The 19,744-nt window shown below is 40.1% G+C and overlaps 2 protein-coding genes across 2 annotated transcripts; both read left to right on the forward strand.

Moving 5' to 3' along the window:
* Nucleotides 1-5: 5 nt before the first annotated feature.
* Nucleotides 6-18,945, forward strand: LOC134674325 (zinc finger HIT domain-containing protein 2). Its single transcript, XM_063532350.1, has 4 exons — nt 6-138; nt 16,210-16,732; nt 17,253-17,456; nt 18,432-18,945. The coding sequence occupies exons 1-4, from the start codon at nt 92-94 to the stop codon at nt 18,762-18,764; spliced, it is 1,107 nt and encodes a 368-aa protein (XP_063388420.1). The 5' UTR covers nt 6-91; the 3' UTR covers nt 18,765-18,945.
* On the forward strand, nt 1,868-7,737 carry LOC134674827 (uncharacterized). Its single transcript, XM_063532978.1, has one exon. It carries the CDS (start codon nt 2,494-2,496, stop codon nt 7,735-7,737), a length of 5,244 nt encoding a protein of 1,747 aa, XP_063389048.1. The 5' UTR covers nt 1,868-2,493.
* Nucleotides 18,946-19,744: the final 799 nt, after the last annotated feature.

The raw sequence follows: 19,744 nt of genomic DNA on the forward strand, positions 1-19,744 counted from the left end.
CTATGTGTTTATCGGCAAAAATTTAATATTGTGTTATAAGTTATAAAACTATAAGGCTACATTTTCTAGTTAGTCATAGAGTAATACTACAATGTCTGACGAATCGTCCAACACACAGAGCGCCAAAATCTGTGGGCTGTAAGTATTGGTGGAAAAACATCATGTCGATTTCATGTTCCTGTAATCTTCTATTATAATATAATATAGTATCTATTTAAGCGCGCTTCGAGTAGATTTGTACTACAGCTTTGCACCCGACCCTAATACATGTTCGCGGAGGTGCGAACGGCGTGTTTCTCCGCGAGCATTAGTAGAAGAGCCGGCCGCAAATTTTCTAACCGACTTGATACCACGATGAAATGCACATTAGTTTCCCATAAAAGTGATGCTAAGTCCGAATTCGATAGTCTGCCACGGCGGAACTTGCCGAAAGTACGAAAAAGAAGGCCACTTCCGGTGCGAAAAAAGGGGGCTGATTTAACCCATCTGATACCGAAATAATAGTTATGGCAGCAGTTAGAAATTTACATGTAGACACATAAAAGCGAAGTCTGCCAGTATTTTTTTTGCCGGAAGTGCTTGGCAGACGCTCTCAAAGGTGGCCAACGGGACCCCTAATTTAACCTATCTGATACCACCATGAAACCAATTCCAGTCGGTAGGTATGAACTCTCATGTCAGGAATATATAAGTCTGCCAAGGCTTTTCCTGCCGAAACACCTTGGCAGACGCGATTATGTAAGCAAGGTCGGCATCGGTTACCCTACACTAACCCATCTGATACCACCATGAAACCAATTCCAGTCGGTAGGTACGAACCCCCATTTTAGGAATATATAAGTCTGCCAAGGTTTTTCCTGCCGAAACACCTTGGCAGACGAGATTATAAACAAGATGACCATCGGTTACCGTACACTAACCCATCTGATACCGCCATGAAACCAATTCCAGTCGGTAGGTATGAACCCTCATTTCACGAATATACAAGTCTGCCAAGGCTTTTCCTGCCGAAACACCTTGGCAGACGCGATTATGTAAGCAAGGTCGGCATCGGTTACCCTACACTAACCCATCTGATACCACCATGAAACCAATTCCAGTCGGTAGGTACGAACCCCCATTTTAGGAATATATAAGTCTGCCAAGATTTTTCCTGCCGAAACACCTTGGCAGACGAGATTATAAACAAGATGACCATCGGTTACCGTACACTAACCCATCTGATACCGCCACGAAACCAATTCCAGTCGGTAGGTATGAACCCTCATTTCAGGAATATATAAGTCTGCCAAGGCTTTTCCTGCCGTAACACCATGGCAGACGAGATTATGTAAGCAAGGTCGGCATCGGTTACCCTACACTAACCCATCTGATACCACCATGAAACCAATTCCAGTCGGTAGGTATGAACCCCCATTTTAGAAATATATAAGACTGCCAAGGTTTTTCCTGCCGAAACACCTTGGCAGACGAGATTATAAGCAAGATGACCATCGGTTACCGTACACTAACCCATCTGATACCACCATGAAACCAATTCTAGTCGGTAGGTATGAACCCTCATTTCAGGAATTTATAAGTCTGCCAACGCCTTTCCTGCCGAAACACCTTGACAGACGAGATTATGTAAGCAGCATCCACATACGAGGGATCCGTGTTTTGGGATTATACAGATTACGAACTGTTCGCGTCCATACTTCCGTGAAGTAACTTTTATACTAAACACGTTTACCAAATATCACGCGAGATGGCGCTGTACCGAAAGCGGCGATTCCTACATCGCGCTAACGACTTTTTAATTGGGATTGTATATAAGGGTTGGGAATTATTTTTAATACATTGGCTTTATTTGTGACTGGTTGTTTATTTTCCTTCATTAGTAAAGAGCGCCCTTTTTGATAAAGTTAGGAGTACATACATTGGTCCTTAGCGAACCGGATGTACTGTGGGCCTTAAGTGTTATAGTAGTGCTTCCTGCATCAAGTGGCAACGGATTGTTGTCGAGGGTGCAGTCTCCGAGGGCGGCAGCGGATTGGAGCAGTCGACGGAGTCAGCAGCGCCGTGACCCTGAGTGACGTCACGGTGATCAACTTGGCGGGAAGATTCAACTGAGGTTCAAGTACTAGTGAAGTAAAAGTGTAAGAAGATTATAAACTGTGAGTACATTTGTGTTTTATCTGTGCAAAGTGTCATTATTTGGAAAGTAGAACTGTCAAGTGTCAAATTTGGACTTAGTAAAAATCATAGACTGAAGTAGAAATTTTCAAAGTGTTTAGGACTTAGAATAATTTAGGAAAAAGTGAACCGACGGGGAACCTATGCCCGATTTCATATCGAGGTACATCAGCCAAACACTTAGAAAATTTCAGAGCAAAAAAACACTTGTGATTTTTTCAAGATTTGCTATACTGGGGACTTAGCAGATTTACGAGCAACTAAATTGGGACTTTGAAAATTCATGATTAGTTTTGTTGGGACTTGTAATTTTTCAAGATGAGTAGTAAAATGGAAGCTAGTATCAATTTTCAAGCGGATCTAAGTATTCGCATTACTAAAGCGTATACTAACTACAAAAAGTCACCGAAGGAGCGGATTACCATCTCATACGTAGAAACCAGGCTCGAAAACTTAGAGCAACTATGGGAACAGTTTTCACGTATGCATATGCAGATACTGATGTTGCCAGAGCAAGATGTGCTACAAGACACTGCATACATGAAGGACGATGTGTATGATGCGACCAACGAGTTATACATGGATTACAAATGCGGGCTTAAGAACGCTATGAGCAAGTTAACGGCAACACTCAGCAATACTAGTCCCATGTTGTCAACTACAGCATCAACGTCAAAATCGAGTCATGTGAAGCTCCCTAAGATCACGATTCCTACTTTCTCGGGAAAGTATGAGGAGTGGATGGGATTCCGGGATTTGTTCATTTCACTCATCCACAAAAATCAGGACATCGATGACATCCAGAAGCTTCACTACCTCAAGGCGCATTTGACAGGCGAAGCGGAGCAACTTCTTAGACACATACCCATTTCTAGTGAAAGTTATGACCAGTGTTGGACCCAGTTAGAGAGTCGCTATAATAACAAGCAATATTTGGCGAATTGCATTTTAAAGAGATTTTTTGGACAAAAGACTCTTCTGACTGAGTCTGCCACTGACATAAAGCATATGTTAGATTGTACCACAGAAACATTGAACGCATTGTCTAGTCTCAAAATTGATACAAGCACTTGGGATATTATTATCATTTACATTGTCAGTCATAAATTGGATCCAGAAAGTCGGAAAAACTGGGAATGTAAAGTAAGCGAATCTGTATCTCTGTCTGAACAGTTACCGACACTGGAACAATTTAAGGACTTTTTGCAAACGCGATACCATTCTTTGGAGTTTTTGGAGCCAAAACCGGGATTTGCCCAAAAACCTAAATATGTGAATAACAATTACAAGGGTTTCAATCAGGTCAAGGGCAATCAAGTGCAAAAGGTTAATAATTTGCTTGTCACTAACAATGTCTCATGTAATTATTGTAAAGGTGACCACCGTATAATACATTGCAAAGATTTCAATGCTTTAGATATCGATGTTAAGCGTAATTTTGTTCAAACCAACGGGATGTGTTTCAACTGTTTGGGTAATAATCACTCTGCCAGATACTGCAAACTGACAACAAACTGTCAAATTTGTAACAGGCGACATCACTCGCTGTTACATCAAAAGGGAGACACGAAAGCTAATGAAGGTAAGGAGCCATCAGCTGGTCAAGCTGTGGCACAAGTTCATACACAACAAGTCACAAAGTCAATGGGAGAACCTACACCGGGAACCAGTGTTTCAAATCACTTCGTGAATGAAGTCTCACAGCAAGGGTTGCTGGCTACCGCGGTGGTAAAAGCCAAAACATGGGAACAAGAAGAATATCATCTATTAAGGGCACTAATAGATCCGGGCTCAGAAATCTCATTTATTACCTCAGCTGCAGTTCAGTTACTCGGGTTAAAACAAACTCCAGCTAAGGTTTCAGTGTCAGGATTGAGAGGAGAGCTGATTACAGAGCTTAAGTCTACGGTTCAAGTTACAATCGCATCACGCTCTAACACTAGCAACGCCATTGAGGTCACAGCATACGTGGTTGACAAAGTAACCTCGAACCAACCATCTGCGAAAGTATCTATTACCTCATGGCCTGAGTTACAAAGTGTTGAGCTCGCAGATCCTGACTATCACACTCCAAATAAAATAGATATGTTGTTGGGAGCAAAGGTCTATGCTCGGATCATTCAACCAGGTTTATTCAAATCTCCCCAGGAGACTACGGTGGCACAAAAGACGTCTCTGGGATGGATTTTAAGTGGTGAAGCAGGTTTACAGGCCAACATCTCCTGCAAGCTGGTTAGCATGCACATTCAGGTGGAACAGTTGCTGAGGTCCTTTTGGGAACTTGAATCAGAACCTAGCAACAAAGAACGGATTTTAACACCTGAAGAACAAAGATGTGAGGAGATATATGAGGCAACTACTACACGGGATGAGAACGGCCGATACGTTGTTAGATTACCGTTCAGGGATGAGCAACCAGCCTGTGTAGATGGTGGGTCCAGAGAGATAGCGTTGCGAAGATTTCATTCTCTGGAAAGGAAGCTTCAAACCGATGAGCGCCTGCAAACAGAATACACAAAAGTGTTCCATGAATATCGGGATTTAAATCACATGGAACATTTATCAGAGCAAGAATCTAAGGAAAAGGGACTGTACTTACCTTTCCATGCTGTTGTGCGTGAGGAACGGGAAACTACTAAGGTTCGTATAGTTTTTGACGCTTCTTGCAAGGGCACGAACGGGGTGTCCTTAAACAGTGACCTTATGGTGGGTCCTACATTGCAGTCAGAGTTGAGGCACATAATCATGCGTTGGCGAATGCATCCAGTTGTCTTCATTGCTGACATCGTTAAGATGTACCGGCAAATACTAGTAGATGAAAGAGACACAAAGTACCAACGCATCCTGTGGAGGGAGAATAATACCCAAAAAGTCAAAGAATATAAGTTAAACAGAGTTACTTTTGGGGTTTCATCAGCTCCTTACCTTGCTGTTAAAAGTCTGATTCAAGTCGCCTTGGATGAAGGTGCAGATTTCCCTCTTGCAGCTAATCGGGTACGTGAGGATTTCTACATGGACGACCTGATGACAGGTTGTCAAACCGAGCAAGAGGCAATAGAGATCTACCACCAGATGAAGACGATATTAAACAAAGGAGGCTTTGAACTTCAAAAATGGTCAAGCAATAGTAAAGCTATGTTAGAAGAAATTCGAGAAAGCACAGCAGGGAAAGAAGAGCATAAGAAAATAGAGATGAAGCAAGAAGCGGTAAATAAAATATTAGGACTTACCTGGGATCGAAATCGGGACGAATTTGCTTATACAGTTCAGCTACCTCCACCAACAGCACCTGTAACTAAAAGAAAGGTTACATCAGACATTGCTAAACTATATGATCCTCTTGGATGGATAGCTCCAAGCATAGTTAAAGCAAAAATGTTCATTCAAAAGCTTTGGCTGGCAGGCATCGAGTGGGATCAAGAGCTACCGTCTCCGTTGCTTGAAGAATGGTTGTGCTATAGGGAAGAATTGTCACAGCTCACCAGATTCAGACTTCCTCGCTGGACAAATCACCAATCTAATGTCAGGTTGGTTGAACTGCATGGTTTTAGTGACGCGTCAAATGCTGCATATGCCGCGGTGGTGTATTTACGCGTTGTTGACGCAGAAGGGTCAATACACGTCAGTCTGGTGACATGCAAAACAAAGGTTTCGCCAATAAAGCAGATTTCAACTCCTCGACTGGAATTATGCGGGGCGGTATTATTAGCTAAATTATTGGTTGAAGTTTCAAATGTGTTGGATGTGGAGAAATCTAATATTCATGCGTGGACAGACTCTGAAGTGGTATTGGCGTGGTTGAGCAGTCACCCAAGCAGATGGAAGACTTTTATAGGGAACAGATGTTCAGAGATCTTGACAACCACCAGTCGAAGTCAATGGTCACACGTAAAATCAGAACATAACCCGGCTGATTGTGCTTCAAGAGGGATCTCAGCATCTGAATTGAGTAACTTTGAACTCTGGTTATCTGGACCTGCTTGGCTGAAACAAGAAGTGATTAACTACGGAGTATCAAAAACAATGAATACACAGTTAGAAGAAAGAAAGGTACATACTCACCTGGAAACTGTGGTATCTGAATCGGACGGTGAAGATCCTATGTGGTCGAAGTATTCTTCACTCACCAAGTTGTTGAGAGTTGTTGCATACTGCCGAAGATTCCTGAAAAATAAAAGAAAAAATCATACCTACCTGCTGAAAAGTGAATTAGACGAAGCTTTAGCAATTATGGTAAAAAAGGTTCAAGAACAAGCTTATGCTGAAGAAATAGAAGAAATGAAAAAAGGTAAACTAAAGAAGAAAAGTCAACTTACCTCGTTTACTCCACAAGTCGATGCTTTTGGAATAATTCGTGTTGGTGGGCGGCTCCAGAGTGCAGACATAGCATATGATCAAAAACATCCAATGTTGTTGCCGAAATCAGCTTGGTTGACTCAGTTAATTCTTCGAGATGCGCATTTTAAAACGTTGCATGGAGGAGCACCGCTAATGGTCAACTACATTAGGTCCAAGTTTTGTATACCAGGCCTTAAGAACTTAGCTAAAACACATGTCAAGAAATGTATTCCATGTGTTCGGAATGCAGCCAACATTCGGAACCAATTGATGGGGCAGCTACCCTCGCCTAGGGTTAATATGGCAAGGCCGTTTGTTCGTAGTGGAGTAGATTACGCCGGGCCAATCAATATACGTGTTTCAAAAGGTAGGGGAAACAAATCATACAAAGGGTATATTTGCCTATTTGTATGCATGGCTACCAAAGCCGTGCACATAGAAGCAGTTAGTGAACTGTCAACAGCTGGCTTCCTTGCTGCCTTCAAGAGGTTTGTAGCGAGGCGAGGTTACTGTAGCGACCTCTACAGTGATAACGGGTCTAATTTCGTGGGTGCAGCTAAGGAACTCCAGTATCTGTTTAATGCGGAAAAGTCAAGTTTAGTTCCTGAGCTAGCTGACTGGATGGCCTCTAACGGAACTCAATGGCATTTTATACCTCCTTACGCCCCCAACTTTGGAGGACTTTGGGAGGCGGGAATAAAATCCTGTAAATTCCATCTCAAACGCGTTATTGGGAATGCTACACTCACTTTTGAAGAGATAAGTACGATCCTATCGCAGATTGAGGCGTGCTTAAATTCGAGGCCATTGTGGCGCATTGATGACAACGGGGAATCGCTACCATTAACACCGGGTCATTTCCTGATAGGAGAACCTCTGGTAGTCGCACCAGATCAGCGTTATGATCAAGTGCCGGTCTCGTCATTACGTAGATGGCAGTTATGTCAACGTATGATGCAGGATTTCTGGCGGCGCTGGTCTCAAGAGTATTTAAACCAGTTCCTTCAAAGACACAAGTGGACTCAGCAAACTCCAGAACCCAAGGTAGGCGATGTAGTTCTGGTAAAAGAGCCTGATTTGCCGCCGGCTAAATGGCTTCTTGGCCAAGTGGTTGAAACGCATCCAGGTTTGGACAGGGTAACGCGAGTAGTTACTCTTAGATGTAAGAATAGTCTTATAAAAAGACCCACTTCAAGAATTTGTGTTTTGCCATTGGCTGATTAAATGTTTTTGTTAGATATTTATGTAGGTAGCTCATGTTAAAGTTGAGATTTCTGTTAAATGTGATGTGTTAAGTTTATTCTGTTTCATGTTGTTCGAAATTGGGTTAAGAACTGTAGTTCTTGGTGGGCGGCATGTTCGCGTCCATACTTCCGTGAAGTAACTTTTATACTAAACACGTTTACCAAATATCACGCGAGATGGCGCTGTACCGAAAGCGGCGATTCCTACATCGCGCTAACGACTTTTTAATTGGGATTGTATATAAGGGTTGGGAATTATTTTTAATACATTGGCTTTATTTGTGACTGGTTGTTTATTTTCCTTCATTAGTAAAGAGCGCCCTTTTTGATAAAGTTAGGAGTACATACACGAACATTATTAATAGCTGTAGGCTTATTTATTACTTTATGCTTATACATATTTGTATATAATTATGTTACTAATAAAATATATTTATAATTTATTAAACCTAAACTTAATACATTGGGAATTCATTACCTGCTTACGGCAGTAGTAGGGATAAGTGGGTGAGTTCTGGCTCACTGAGCCAGGCCAACAGTCCCTCCCCCTTTTTTCCCTTGTTGAGGCCCTGCAACCTTTACTTTATTTACTGTAACAGTATTCTGAGCCTGCACCAACTAGATCTTTCGGTTTAGCCCATGGTTGACTGGTAGAGAATGCCTTCTGGCATTAAGTCCGCCATTTGTACTCTTCATTTAATGTGCAATAAAGTTTAAATAAATAAATAAACCTTGCCTTGAACCCAAACTAATGTCATTGTAGCTCGAATCTAACCTAATCTATTTTTATTGCTTTTAGAATATTTCAATTATCTACTTTTGCAAAGTTAAAGGTTGAAATCTCTATTTCGCAAAATGGAATTTTAATGTGACTTTAATGTATGTGCAGTCTACTTAGTAATTGGGTTTAAAGATATAAAAACACACATTTTATTTCCTATCCTAAGTATCCTATCCTAAGTTTATTCAAATAATATTCTGAACATATACAGGGTGAAATTTAAATCACTGGCCATATTCATTCCCGGCACTAGGTTACACTTAAGGAATCTATTTAGCGAAAAAAAGAGTAAATTTTTTTGTAATTTTCATTTTTCAATTTTTAAATATTTTCCATGAGTCGTGGTCACCCTATTACCACAAATGTAAACAAACCTAATAGTAGGTTTTAACAACAACATCAGCAAAACCATTATCTGACCTTCACTAAACCTTATAATCGTTGCAATAGGGTCCACCCAGTTAGTGTTGGCGATGGTAGGCAGGTTTATCAATTTCGAGGGTAGTCTAAACTAAACCATTCCGCGCTAGCGGTAAACATAATGGTAAGCATAAATGATTAGTCACTCGTCACTCGCCAACCTTAAAATAATAATCGCGCGCGTACTAAGGTTAAAAAAAATGTTTTCGAACCGGGAATATTACGAAGTGGTACGGTGTTATTTATTAAGTGGTGAGTGTTTACGTGGTGCACAAAGATTATACGAAATGGAAATCGTTCCACGCCTTCGCAGACAAGGATTGAATCCAAGAGTTCCATCTCGTAGGACTTTCGTTAATTGCGTCGATTTTTAATCAAATGTAAGTAAGTTGATTCAATTTTTTAAATACGCCTGAATGCAAAGATTCCTGACCTAGTTTTTACTCATTGTTTTTAAGCCACGGACGTTTTGTTAATAATCATTAGTCAGAAATAACATTTTAGATTAAAAATGGGTTGCCTTTGCATTTTGACGGTTCTAAGCCCGTTAAAGTATGAAAGGAAAAATTAGCAACTTATGTAGGTAATCTCGCTGCAATAGGGTTCATAATTGGTAACGCGATTGCAAACAGCGGGAGGGGCGGGGTGTCAATGACCTTAACTGATAAGAGAGAAGCGGGTGTAGTGGGTAGTTGTCGGTTCACCATAACGTACGAGGTTTTTAGGACAACTTGATGATGAGTTATTTCGAAAAAAATGTACTGAGCGGTATTAAAAGAAAAAACACGTGTTTGATATTTTTTCGAGTTCTTTCGGTTGTTTCAATTTGGCCAGTGAATTAAATTTCACCCTGTATAGTAATTAGACTGGTCATATTTTTCATAAAATCGATTTCGACTGGCAAAGCATATTACTTTTTGGCAACCGGGTTTTTTAACCTAATTAGACCCCGCTGAATCCGAATTTGCCGGTGTGTTTTAGATGTTTTTTGGAGGAAATTTTATGTAGATAATTTATTCTTAAAAACCTATTTCGCTATGTTTACGAGTTATTTACAAAAAACTAAAAAGGGACTTTAAAATTGATTATAATTAACTTACCCGCTGCTTTGTCTTTTTAAATATTGATCCTAGCGAAAAGTGTTCTGCATGTTTCTTGTAGGAAATTTTACGTTTATTATTTATGTATAAGATTTTTTTGCTATGAGTCATACTTTTCAAATTATTAACGAAAAAATAAAAACAAGGAACCTTAGAATTTAGTATAATTAACTTTCCCTCTTTATTATCTTTTTAAATATTGATCCCTGCAAAAAGTGTATTGAATCTTTTTTGTTCAAAATTTTGTTTAAATTATTAACGTCTAATAACATTTTTTGATATTGGCCACCGTTTATGAGTTATTTACGAAAACCTAAAAAACGGGACCTTAGAAGTGATTATAATTAAATTTCCCGCGTTAAAATCTCTTTTAATATTGATCCTAGCGAAAAATTGTACTGAATCTTTCTTGTAGGCAATTTTATGCATATTACTTATGTAATAGAACATTTTTTGCTATGCACCACCGTTTAAGAGCTATTTACGAAAAACGAAAATAACGGACCTTTAATGTCAAATATCTCACTTCCGGTCAAGATTTCGATCGAGCAACCGGCAAATTCGGATTCAGCGGGGTCTAATTAGGTTAAAAAACCCGGTTGCCAAAAAGTAGTACGATTTGCCAGTCGCATCAAGAAGGAGAGCGATTTTGATTTTTTTTGTCTAGTCTAAATGTGGAGAAAACGAATGAAATCATGCAATTTGATTTTGCTATTTTTAAATAAAGAGTAACTTAACAGTATTTTCCACAGTTGTTGGTAATGATACCATCTCTTACAATTTCTCTTCATGAACATTTTATGATACCTAATCTTCCAGTTTTCGCCCGAATTAATCAAAAAATTCACCAACTCCATTTACACCAACCAAATAGAAAACGGGTCCGTGTCCGAATTCGCGATCTCGAGTCCGGTCCCCATCCGGGTACAGGTTCAGGTAGAAGTCGAATTCAAAATCTTGCTTGTTTTGCCAGTGGGGTAACTTGCTTAACAATCAATTAGAAAAAGACAAGTCGTCGAGGAGTTCCGTTCTGATCACCATCAGCAATACCACTTCATCAAATGCCACTGTTCTTAATGTAAATCCTTGTTTGCCTGATGAAAATACAAGAGTCACTATACAATGCCATTAAGATTTGTAGAGTTCCCTCGATTCCTTATGGATCCCATCATCAGAACTTGAGCTTCACGATAATATGACTTAAAAACCTAACGTGCTTAACAAACATAACGAAGAGGACAAATCCCCAAACATGAGCTATGCGTCGTTGAAGAGTTCCATTCTGATCATCATCAGCAGTTTCACTTCATCAAATGTCACAATTCTGAATGTAAATGCTTGGTTTGTTTAAAATACACCAGTATCACTATATGTTAGGGTGGTTCAAAAAACATTTTTTTTCCTAAGGGGCACCCCCTTATTTTGTTACACTTATTATGTTGATAAAATACACCAAGTTTCTTAATTTATCTCAACTATACTTCGTTTTTTTTAGCATTAGAAATTAGGTAAACAATTTTGATGTGTCTTTTAATTGAAAAACACATTTTTAAAATAAGTTACGGCAAATACACTCGCGTGCAAAAGTATTGCATCACTTTGCATTTTTTCGTCCGCACCCAATATCTTTGTAATTCTAGAGCCGATTCTGAAAATTTTGGTATCAACTGACAGCTTATAATCTAACGCATTAGAAAATTGGGAAATTTCAAATCTGAAGACTAAAAAAAATCAGAAACTGAAAGCAGCGACATAATGGTCGAGAAATAAATTTAGGAAAGTTAAGAATAAAAGTCATTTATTTAATACAAAATAAATTATTATTATTAAATTAATACCTGGTGTTGCCACCCCTAGCCCTCCTCACACAAATCAAGCGGTTTTTCATAGACCTAATTAATTTTCTAATGAAATCTTGTGGAATAGCGTCCCACTCCTCCAGCAAGGCTCCCTTCAGCTCCTCAACATTGGCCGGGGCAGGATTCCGCTTCCGAATCCTCCTTTTCAGGTAGTCCCACACGTGTTCAATGGGGTTAAGGTCCGGGCTCATCGCTGGCCAGTCCATGGTGTCGATGCCCACTTCGAGAAGGTAGGCTGCGGTGGCCCTAGCGGTATGACACGGGCATTATCCTGCATTAGGATGAACCCCTCATCAAAAATACCGGTATAAGGAACAACATGTTCCTCCAGGATGTCAGTAATGTATTTTGCAGCCAGCGGTCAATCCACCGCCACGGCCCCCGCCAGGCACGAAAACCAGCTCTGTTCGCGCGTCGTAGGAAACGCCGCCCCAGAACATCACGGATCCACCGCCATAGGCGACCCCTTCGGAGAAGCAACATTGGGCGAACCGTTCTTCTGGCCTTCTGTAGACTCTTCCTCTTCGGTCACATCCATTCAAACATATTCTGCACTCGTCCGAGAAGAGAACTGGGGTCCATTGCTCAATGGTCCAGTCCATATGATTTTCTGCAAACTATCTTCGGGCTGTACAGTGTCGCGCCAGCAATCTGGGCCCTGTTGCAGGCCTCCTGGGTGTCAAGTTCGCTTTCTTGAGTCTTCTTCTTATTGTCCACTCACTGGCAGCCACTCCTCGTATCTCACGCAGACGCTGCTGGATGGCAACGCTTGTCAGGTGTCGATCTCGGAGAAATGTTGTGACAATGAAGCGGTCGTCCCTCTCTGATGTACACTTTTTGCGGCTGCTTCTTGGTCTTGAAGTAAAGGATCCAGTCCGTTGGAACCTCTGGTAAACTCTGCAAACTGTAGATTGACTTAAATTCAGCGTGGCAGCTACTGAACGTTGGCTACGCCCCTCTTGCAGGAGCTGGACGACTTGGCGGACTTCAGCTTCAGTGGTTTCCATTTTTCACAGGTCTTCTTCACGGGAAAATATGCGGAAATGTGTACCGGTCAACTTTTGATAAATGACTGATAACAACCCCTCCCCTACCCCCCGTTTTATAGGGGTCAACGCTCCCGCTCACAAATCGGGAAAATGCCGATAATTTGAAAAATACTGGGCCGTTTTCCATGTTTTTTAACTTTTCGTAAAGCTAAAACTTCAAGGGACATGATCCCATTAAAATAATTAATGGAAAATAACCGGTTTACAAAATTATTGGGTGCAGTTGAAAAAATGCAAAGTGATGCAATACTTTTGCACGCGAGTGTATGTAACAATTATTAATCTAGTACGATCATTTATATTCGTCTGCTTTCATAAGTAATAGTTTTTGAATTTTGAAAAGCGTTTTTCAATTAAAAGACATGCTAAGATCGCTTACCTTCTTGCAAGTTCTTTCTAATGCTAAAAAAAACGAACTATACAAGGGGGTGCTTAACCACGTTGAAATTTTGTATGTTGTTTGAAACCCAACAAAAAGAGTATTCATGATTCAGAATTTTATTTAAATATCTGGTTTCACACTATTTGCACATGTGATGTATAAGTTTTGAAGTAGAAAAACATTTTCTTTCAAAATAATATCTTTTAAATCACACTTTCAAATAATGTGAAAACTACTACTTACATAAAAATCAAAAAAATTGTAACTTATTTTTTTTTGATTTCATACAATTTGAAAAATTTCAAAGTGTTTTGAGCACCCCCTTGTAGTTAAGATTGTAAGATTACAAACTTGGCGTATTTTGTCAACATAATAAGTGTAACAAAATGAGGGGGTGCCGCTTCTTCTAGCTAGAGTTTGAATTTTTCCCATACAAACGTGAACCACCTTTACAAGATTTGAAGAGTGCCCTCGATTCCTCATAAATCTCACCATCAGAACTGGGTTTTGACAAAGACGGTACCAATCTGTATGTATATACTTACAAGTTACAACACAACTAAAAAAATAATTTTCAAAATCGATCCCGAAATGACGGAGATATCAAACATTAAAAAACCGAATTAATACCTCCTTTTTAGGGTTCCGTAGCCAAATGGAAAAAAACGGAACACTTATAGATTCGTCATGTCTGTCTGCCTGTCCGTCCGTATGTCACAGCCACTTTTTTCCGAAACTATAAGAACTGTTGAAACTTGGTAAGTAGATGTATTCTGTAAACCGCATTAAGATTTCAACACAAAAATAGAAAAAAAAAACAATAAATTTTGGGGGTCCCCCATACTTAGAACTGAAACTTAAAATGTCTTTTTCATTAAACCCATACTTGTGGGGTATCTATGGATAGGTCTTCAAAAATGATACAATACAATACAATACAATACTCTTTATTGCACGCCTCACATACACTTAGTTTACAATAAATGGACAATAACATAAACAAAGATAATAGAGGTAACAACAGGCGGTCTTATCGCTTATGATATTGAGGTTTCTAATATCATTTATTTCTAAACTGAATAGTTTGCGTGAGAGACACTTCCAAAGTGGTAAAATGTGTGCACCCTCCCCTCCCCCTTTAACTTCTAAAATAAATTTAACTTCGCACTGAATGATGACATCGTACGGGGCTTAAAGCCCCCGTAACGCAGTGAACGTGTTAAAGTCACATTAAAATTCCATTTTTCGAAATAGAGATTTCAACATTTAACTTTGCAAAAGTAGATAATTGAAATATTCTAAAAGCAATAAAAATAAATTAGGTTAGATTCGAGCTACAATGACATTAGTTTGGGTTCAAGGCAAGGTTGCAGGGCCTCAACAAGGGAAAAAAGGGGGAGGGACTGTTGGCCTGGCTCAGTGAGCCAGAACTCACCCACTTATCCCTACTACTGCCGTAAGCAGGTAATGAATTCTCAATGTATTAAGTTTAGGTTTAATAAATTATAAATATATTTTATTAATAACATAATAATATACAAATATGTATAAGCATAAAGTAATAAATAAGCCTACAGCTATTAATAATGTCCGTAATCTGTATAATCCCAAAATACGGATCCCTCGTATGTGGATGCTGCTTACATAATCTCGTCTGTCAAGGTGTTTCGGCAGGAAAGGCCTTGGCAGACTTATAAATTCCTGAAATGAGGGTTCATACCTACCGACTAGAATTGGTTTCATAGTGGTATCAGATGGGTTAGTGTAGGGTAACCGATGCCGACCTTGCTTACATAATCTCGTCTGCCATGGTGTTACGGCAGGAAAAGCCTTGGCAGACTTATATATTCCTGAAATGAGGGTTCATACCTACCGACTGGAATTAGTTTCATGGCGGTATCACATGGGTTAGTGTACGGTAACCGATGGTCATCTTGTTTATAATCTCGTCTGCCAAGGTGTTTCGGCAGGAAAAACCTTGGCAGACTTATATATTCCTAAAATGGGGGTTCGTACCTACCGACTGGAATTGGTTTCATGGTGGTATCAGATGGGTTAGTGTAGGGTAACCGATGCCGACCTTGCTTACATAATCGCGTCTGCCAAGGTGTTTCGGCAGGAAAAGCCTTGGCAGACTTATATATTCCTGACATGAGGGTTCATACCTACCGACTGGAATTGGTTTCATGGTGGTATCAGATGGGTTAAATTAGGGGTCCCGTTGGCCACCTTTGAGAGCGTCTGCCAAGCACTTCCGGCAAAAAAAATACTGGCAGACTTCGCTTTTATGTGTCTACATGTAAATTTCTAACTGCTGCCATAACTATTATTTCGGTATCAGATGGGTTAAATCAGCCCCCTTTTTTCGCACCGGAAGTGGCCTTCTTTTTCGTACTTTCGGCAAGTTCCGCCGTGGCAGACTATCGAATTCGGACTTAGCATCACTTTTATGGGAAACCAATGTGCATTTCATCGTGGTATCAAGTCGGTTAGAAAATTTGCGGCCGGCTCTTCTACTACATGCGCGCGCGCGGCGCCGCCTTGGTCCGTAGAGTGCGAGCTAGCCCCAATGCCGTCCTGGCCATCATTGCCGACAGAGTCGACTGCCCCTACATGCAGCATTGTTGCGACCGGCATGCGTGCGTAGTATTTAGAATAGTGTATGTTAATGTTATTTATTTTGTTTAATGTAATTTTAATTTAATTATATATTATTGTGATTATGAGTCCTCGTTACTCGAAAGAAATTAATTTTATTTATTATTTTATTAATACAACATGCATTTATAAAGAATGCAAACAAATATCTTAATTAAAAAAAAATAACTTTCAACTTCTCTTACATTTTCAATTTCTTTTAGGTGCAATGAGAACCCCAGTAAATACTGCTGCCCCCGCTGCGAAGTATTATACTGCTCCTTAGATTGCTACAGATCTGAAAAACACCAAGAATGCTCCGAAAACTTCTACCGTGACTGTGTGACAGAAGAACTTACATCAAATCATGTTGATGACGAATCTAAGCGCAAAATGATTGATATATTAAAGCGAATGCATGAGCAAGACATAGATACTGAGGATATTGAGGAGATGCTAGAAAACATGGACTCGGACGATGAAGAGGGTGAAGATCTTCACGAAAGAATTAAAGGATTAAATTTAAATGATGCCAACCAGTTGTGGGGAGCGTTGACGGAGGATGAGAGGAATGAATTTGAGGCTCTGTTAAATAAGGGTGATGTGGGGGCCATTATGCCAAAGTGGGAGCCATGGTGGATGTTTAGAAAGAAAGAAAAGAAGGTAGAGGAAATAACTAAAGAGGAAAATGAAGCATTGAAAAAGTGTCCGGAGTTAAAGAAGGTTCCAGCTTTAGATTCTTTGACTGTAAGTAATTCAATACATCTGGGGTGATATGTGACATCCCACGGATAAAGGTACCTTATGGCGGTTGGCGCTTACGCTTTTATTAACGCTGTTCCAATACTAATGCGGTGCTATGTGACGTAAGCGCCAGCCGCCATAAGGTACCTTTTCACGTGGAACGTCACATATTGTCTGTTATCCTCATTCAATAAGAGTAGAATAGAAAATATTCATACTTTTTACGTCTTTGAGCAGCTCCTGCCAGCTCTTTCAGCCAGGACAAGTCGAGTCAGCTCTCAAGTAAACCCCACTATGTAGTTACTACATTGTAGTACAAGGACACCCTAATCTTCTGCTAACAGTTAACACTATTTTAAATTAAGAGGATATTTGGTCCTTCAAATGCAGGTGAAATCCATTGCTATTTTCTTTCTATGGTTTCTTGGCAGTCATCTGTAGATTATGTAATATTCACTCATCAGATCTGATGTTTAAGTTAAAAACATTATTATTAAAACTTGACTTAACTTGTGTGTTACAGACTGTCCAACCCTCCTCAGCAATAAAGTATAATATAACAAATGTCATAGCATCCTATGCATTTGTGATGCGATACTTCAACGGAGACGTGGAGCCCCTGGAATGGGCGACACATTTCCTCAACATTTGTGCTAACTTGGACTCAAATGCCAACTTTGATGACCCTGCCATAGCCGTTGAGTCAGTAGTGCAGAAGTGCTTACAGGTACAAATTTTGTAATAATGCCTGCTTTTAGAAGAAACATTGCTGTATATTATACTAGAATTTTGTTTCCAAGTGTGCTACCAGGTTTAGTTACTCTATCACAACTATTAGCAATATTTTATTTTATGGGTAGTTTCATATTTTACTCTGATGAGTAACAATCAGTCTGTCAAGTGTAATCAGTGCAACTTTTGAAAGTTGTACTAGCTAGATGACTAGACAGGTGTTTTGAGAGCGCAATACATTATTAAGTAGTTATTTCTGTTGTCCGTGCGGAAAGTCTTAACTTTCGGCCTCGGAGTAATTAACAATGGAGCCGCCATTAACAGGCGTTCCCCTCTGTCGAAAATAGGCGGCCAATGGTCAACCACATGTCAACCATATGTATGGACTGACGTTTATCTGACATGACGTACCTATACATTTGATGTGCCCCTCCCCCGCAAAAAACGGCAGACTATTTTGTACCGAAAATTTTAGACATGGCGTCTCCGTTGGTTATATCCTCTAAGCTTTCGGCACACTACGCTAAACGAAGTAGCCGCTTTCACCGGTAGCGACTCCGTCGAACCGAAAAATAGTATCTGTACACGCTTTGGGCAATAACAAAGAAAGATACATGGAATTGTCGGCCGAGGCGAAGCCGAGGCACATAATAAATAATAGAACTACCGTACAGAAAGGAAACTTCCTACAAAACCGAAGTTTGACAGCGGTTCAGGGTCGAATCATGCTATCCCTTTCTAATATATGACACTATCCCTTTCGGCTATTTAGGGTTGTCAAAATTCAAGTGATTATCTTATCTGTGGTCGTGCACGCAGAAGGTAGTCAAGTGGTGCCAACCCTAATAATTGCTCGGAGCAATGCTGAGCCGAGCGGAGCCGAGTTTGACCGATCTCAGGAGTTTCGCACCCCTGGCCGAGGAGTCATTTCTTACTTTATACCGTATGTATTTATTATTGATTGTTTCAGAGTGAACTCATAGAAACCGACGCGCCCAGTCTGGATGTAATGAAGCATGACACCTATTTAGTCCTCCAAGGACCCAGCAAGGACCACAAACTTCACTACTGCAAATCAGCTCTCTCAGACCTCTACAGGGTGCTACATAAAGCCAAATCTATATCAAAAGCGCAGCCTGCCGATGAGAAGAAACAAAGTAAAGATAAAGCATTTTCTAGGAAGTTTCCAGAACATGGGACAGAACACTTACCTCCCTTAGATGGTAACAAGTTGAAGAAATGTATGAAGAAAGTTGAATATTACTTATCCTTCCTTGAAAGTCATAGCATGGACTTTGAATGAAAACTTTTAACCTTTTCGCCGCCACGTCAATGAAGTAATAAAGTGATCCGCGCCATGTCAAAAATTGCACGTAGACAACCCGTATGTCGCATGAGCATGCAATGTTCTGACTTTATTTCAAGTCAATGGCGGCGAAAAGGTTAACGACTAAAGAGTTGTACATAATGTAAATAATGGATGTTATGTTTATAAGAATAAATAAACAATTGCAAGTTCCAATAGTTTCTGTTTACTTATACAGCTAACATTATTGAGTGCATGTAAATGAACGCCAACAGTCATGTGCTTACCTCAAGGTATATTGAAAGTCTATTTGCCATCATGGTATAAAAGAAAAACGCATGTCACCTTTACCACACTTTATTCCAACAAGATAATTGTGATTACAGGAATGTCCACAAAATAATACATTAATAACAGACTATTAATCGAGTAACATTAAACCACATAAAATTACTTATATTATGTGTTCCGTACTCCACATCGGATATCTTCATTGAGAGAGTAACGCGATCGTTGACCAATGATGCCGCTAGCGTCTATGTAGTCGCTCCGCCCCACGCCGTGACGTAGTTCCGCTTCCACTTCCTGCGAACCGTTGCTCGCTTCCCGCCACTCGCCACCGCCATGTCATTGTTTCGTCGACCGTCTTGACCGATGGTCCGCAAATATTTTTTGCGTATATTTTTGCAGCATGGTGCTTTAACATTTCCGATCCAAAGCTCGGTCGATTAAATAGTGAGATACGGCAGAGATCGCCACTATTAGTCTTTTGGCGGTCTCGCGATCGAAGTCATCGAACGGTGCTTTTCGATTCTACCCACTTTTTTCTTGCTAAATTAATTTTCACATTCCATGCTGCTAAAATCGTTACCGTTAACTCGCATTTTCGAGATCGAAGTAGGAAGTGCGTCAGTGGTTTTTGTTAACAAGTGGTAACAAGTCGCTCCGCATCGGAGAGGGAACGCGCGGTCATCGTG

This window comes from Cydia fagiglandana, chromosome 20, assembly GCF_963556715.1.
Source record: "Cydia fagiglandana chromosome 20, ilCydFagi1.1, whole genome shotgun sequence".
Lineage (NCBI taxonomy): Eukaryota > Metazoa > Arthropoda > Insecta > Lepidoptera > Tortricidae > Cydia > Cydia fagiglandana.

Coding starts and splice junctions, on each gene's coding strand:
- LOC134674325 (XM_063532350.1), top strand. CDS start 92: ATGTCTGACGAATCGTCCAACACACAGAGCGCCAAAATCTGTGGGCT. Junction 16,733..17,252: donor CAGCTTTAGATTCTTTGACT/GTAAGTAATTCA, acceptor TGTGTGTTACAG/ACTGTCCAACCCTCCTCAGC. Junction 17,457..18,431: donor TAGTGCAGAAGTGCTTACAG/GTACAAATTTTG, acceptor TGATTGTTTCAG/AGTGAACTCATAGAAACCGA.
- LOC134674827 (XM_063532978.1), top strand. CDS start 2,494: ATGAGTAGTAAAATGGAAGCTAGTATCAATTTTCAAGCGGATCTAAGT.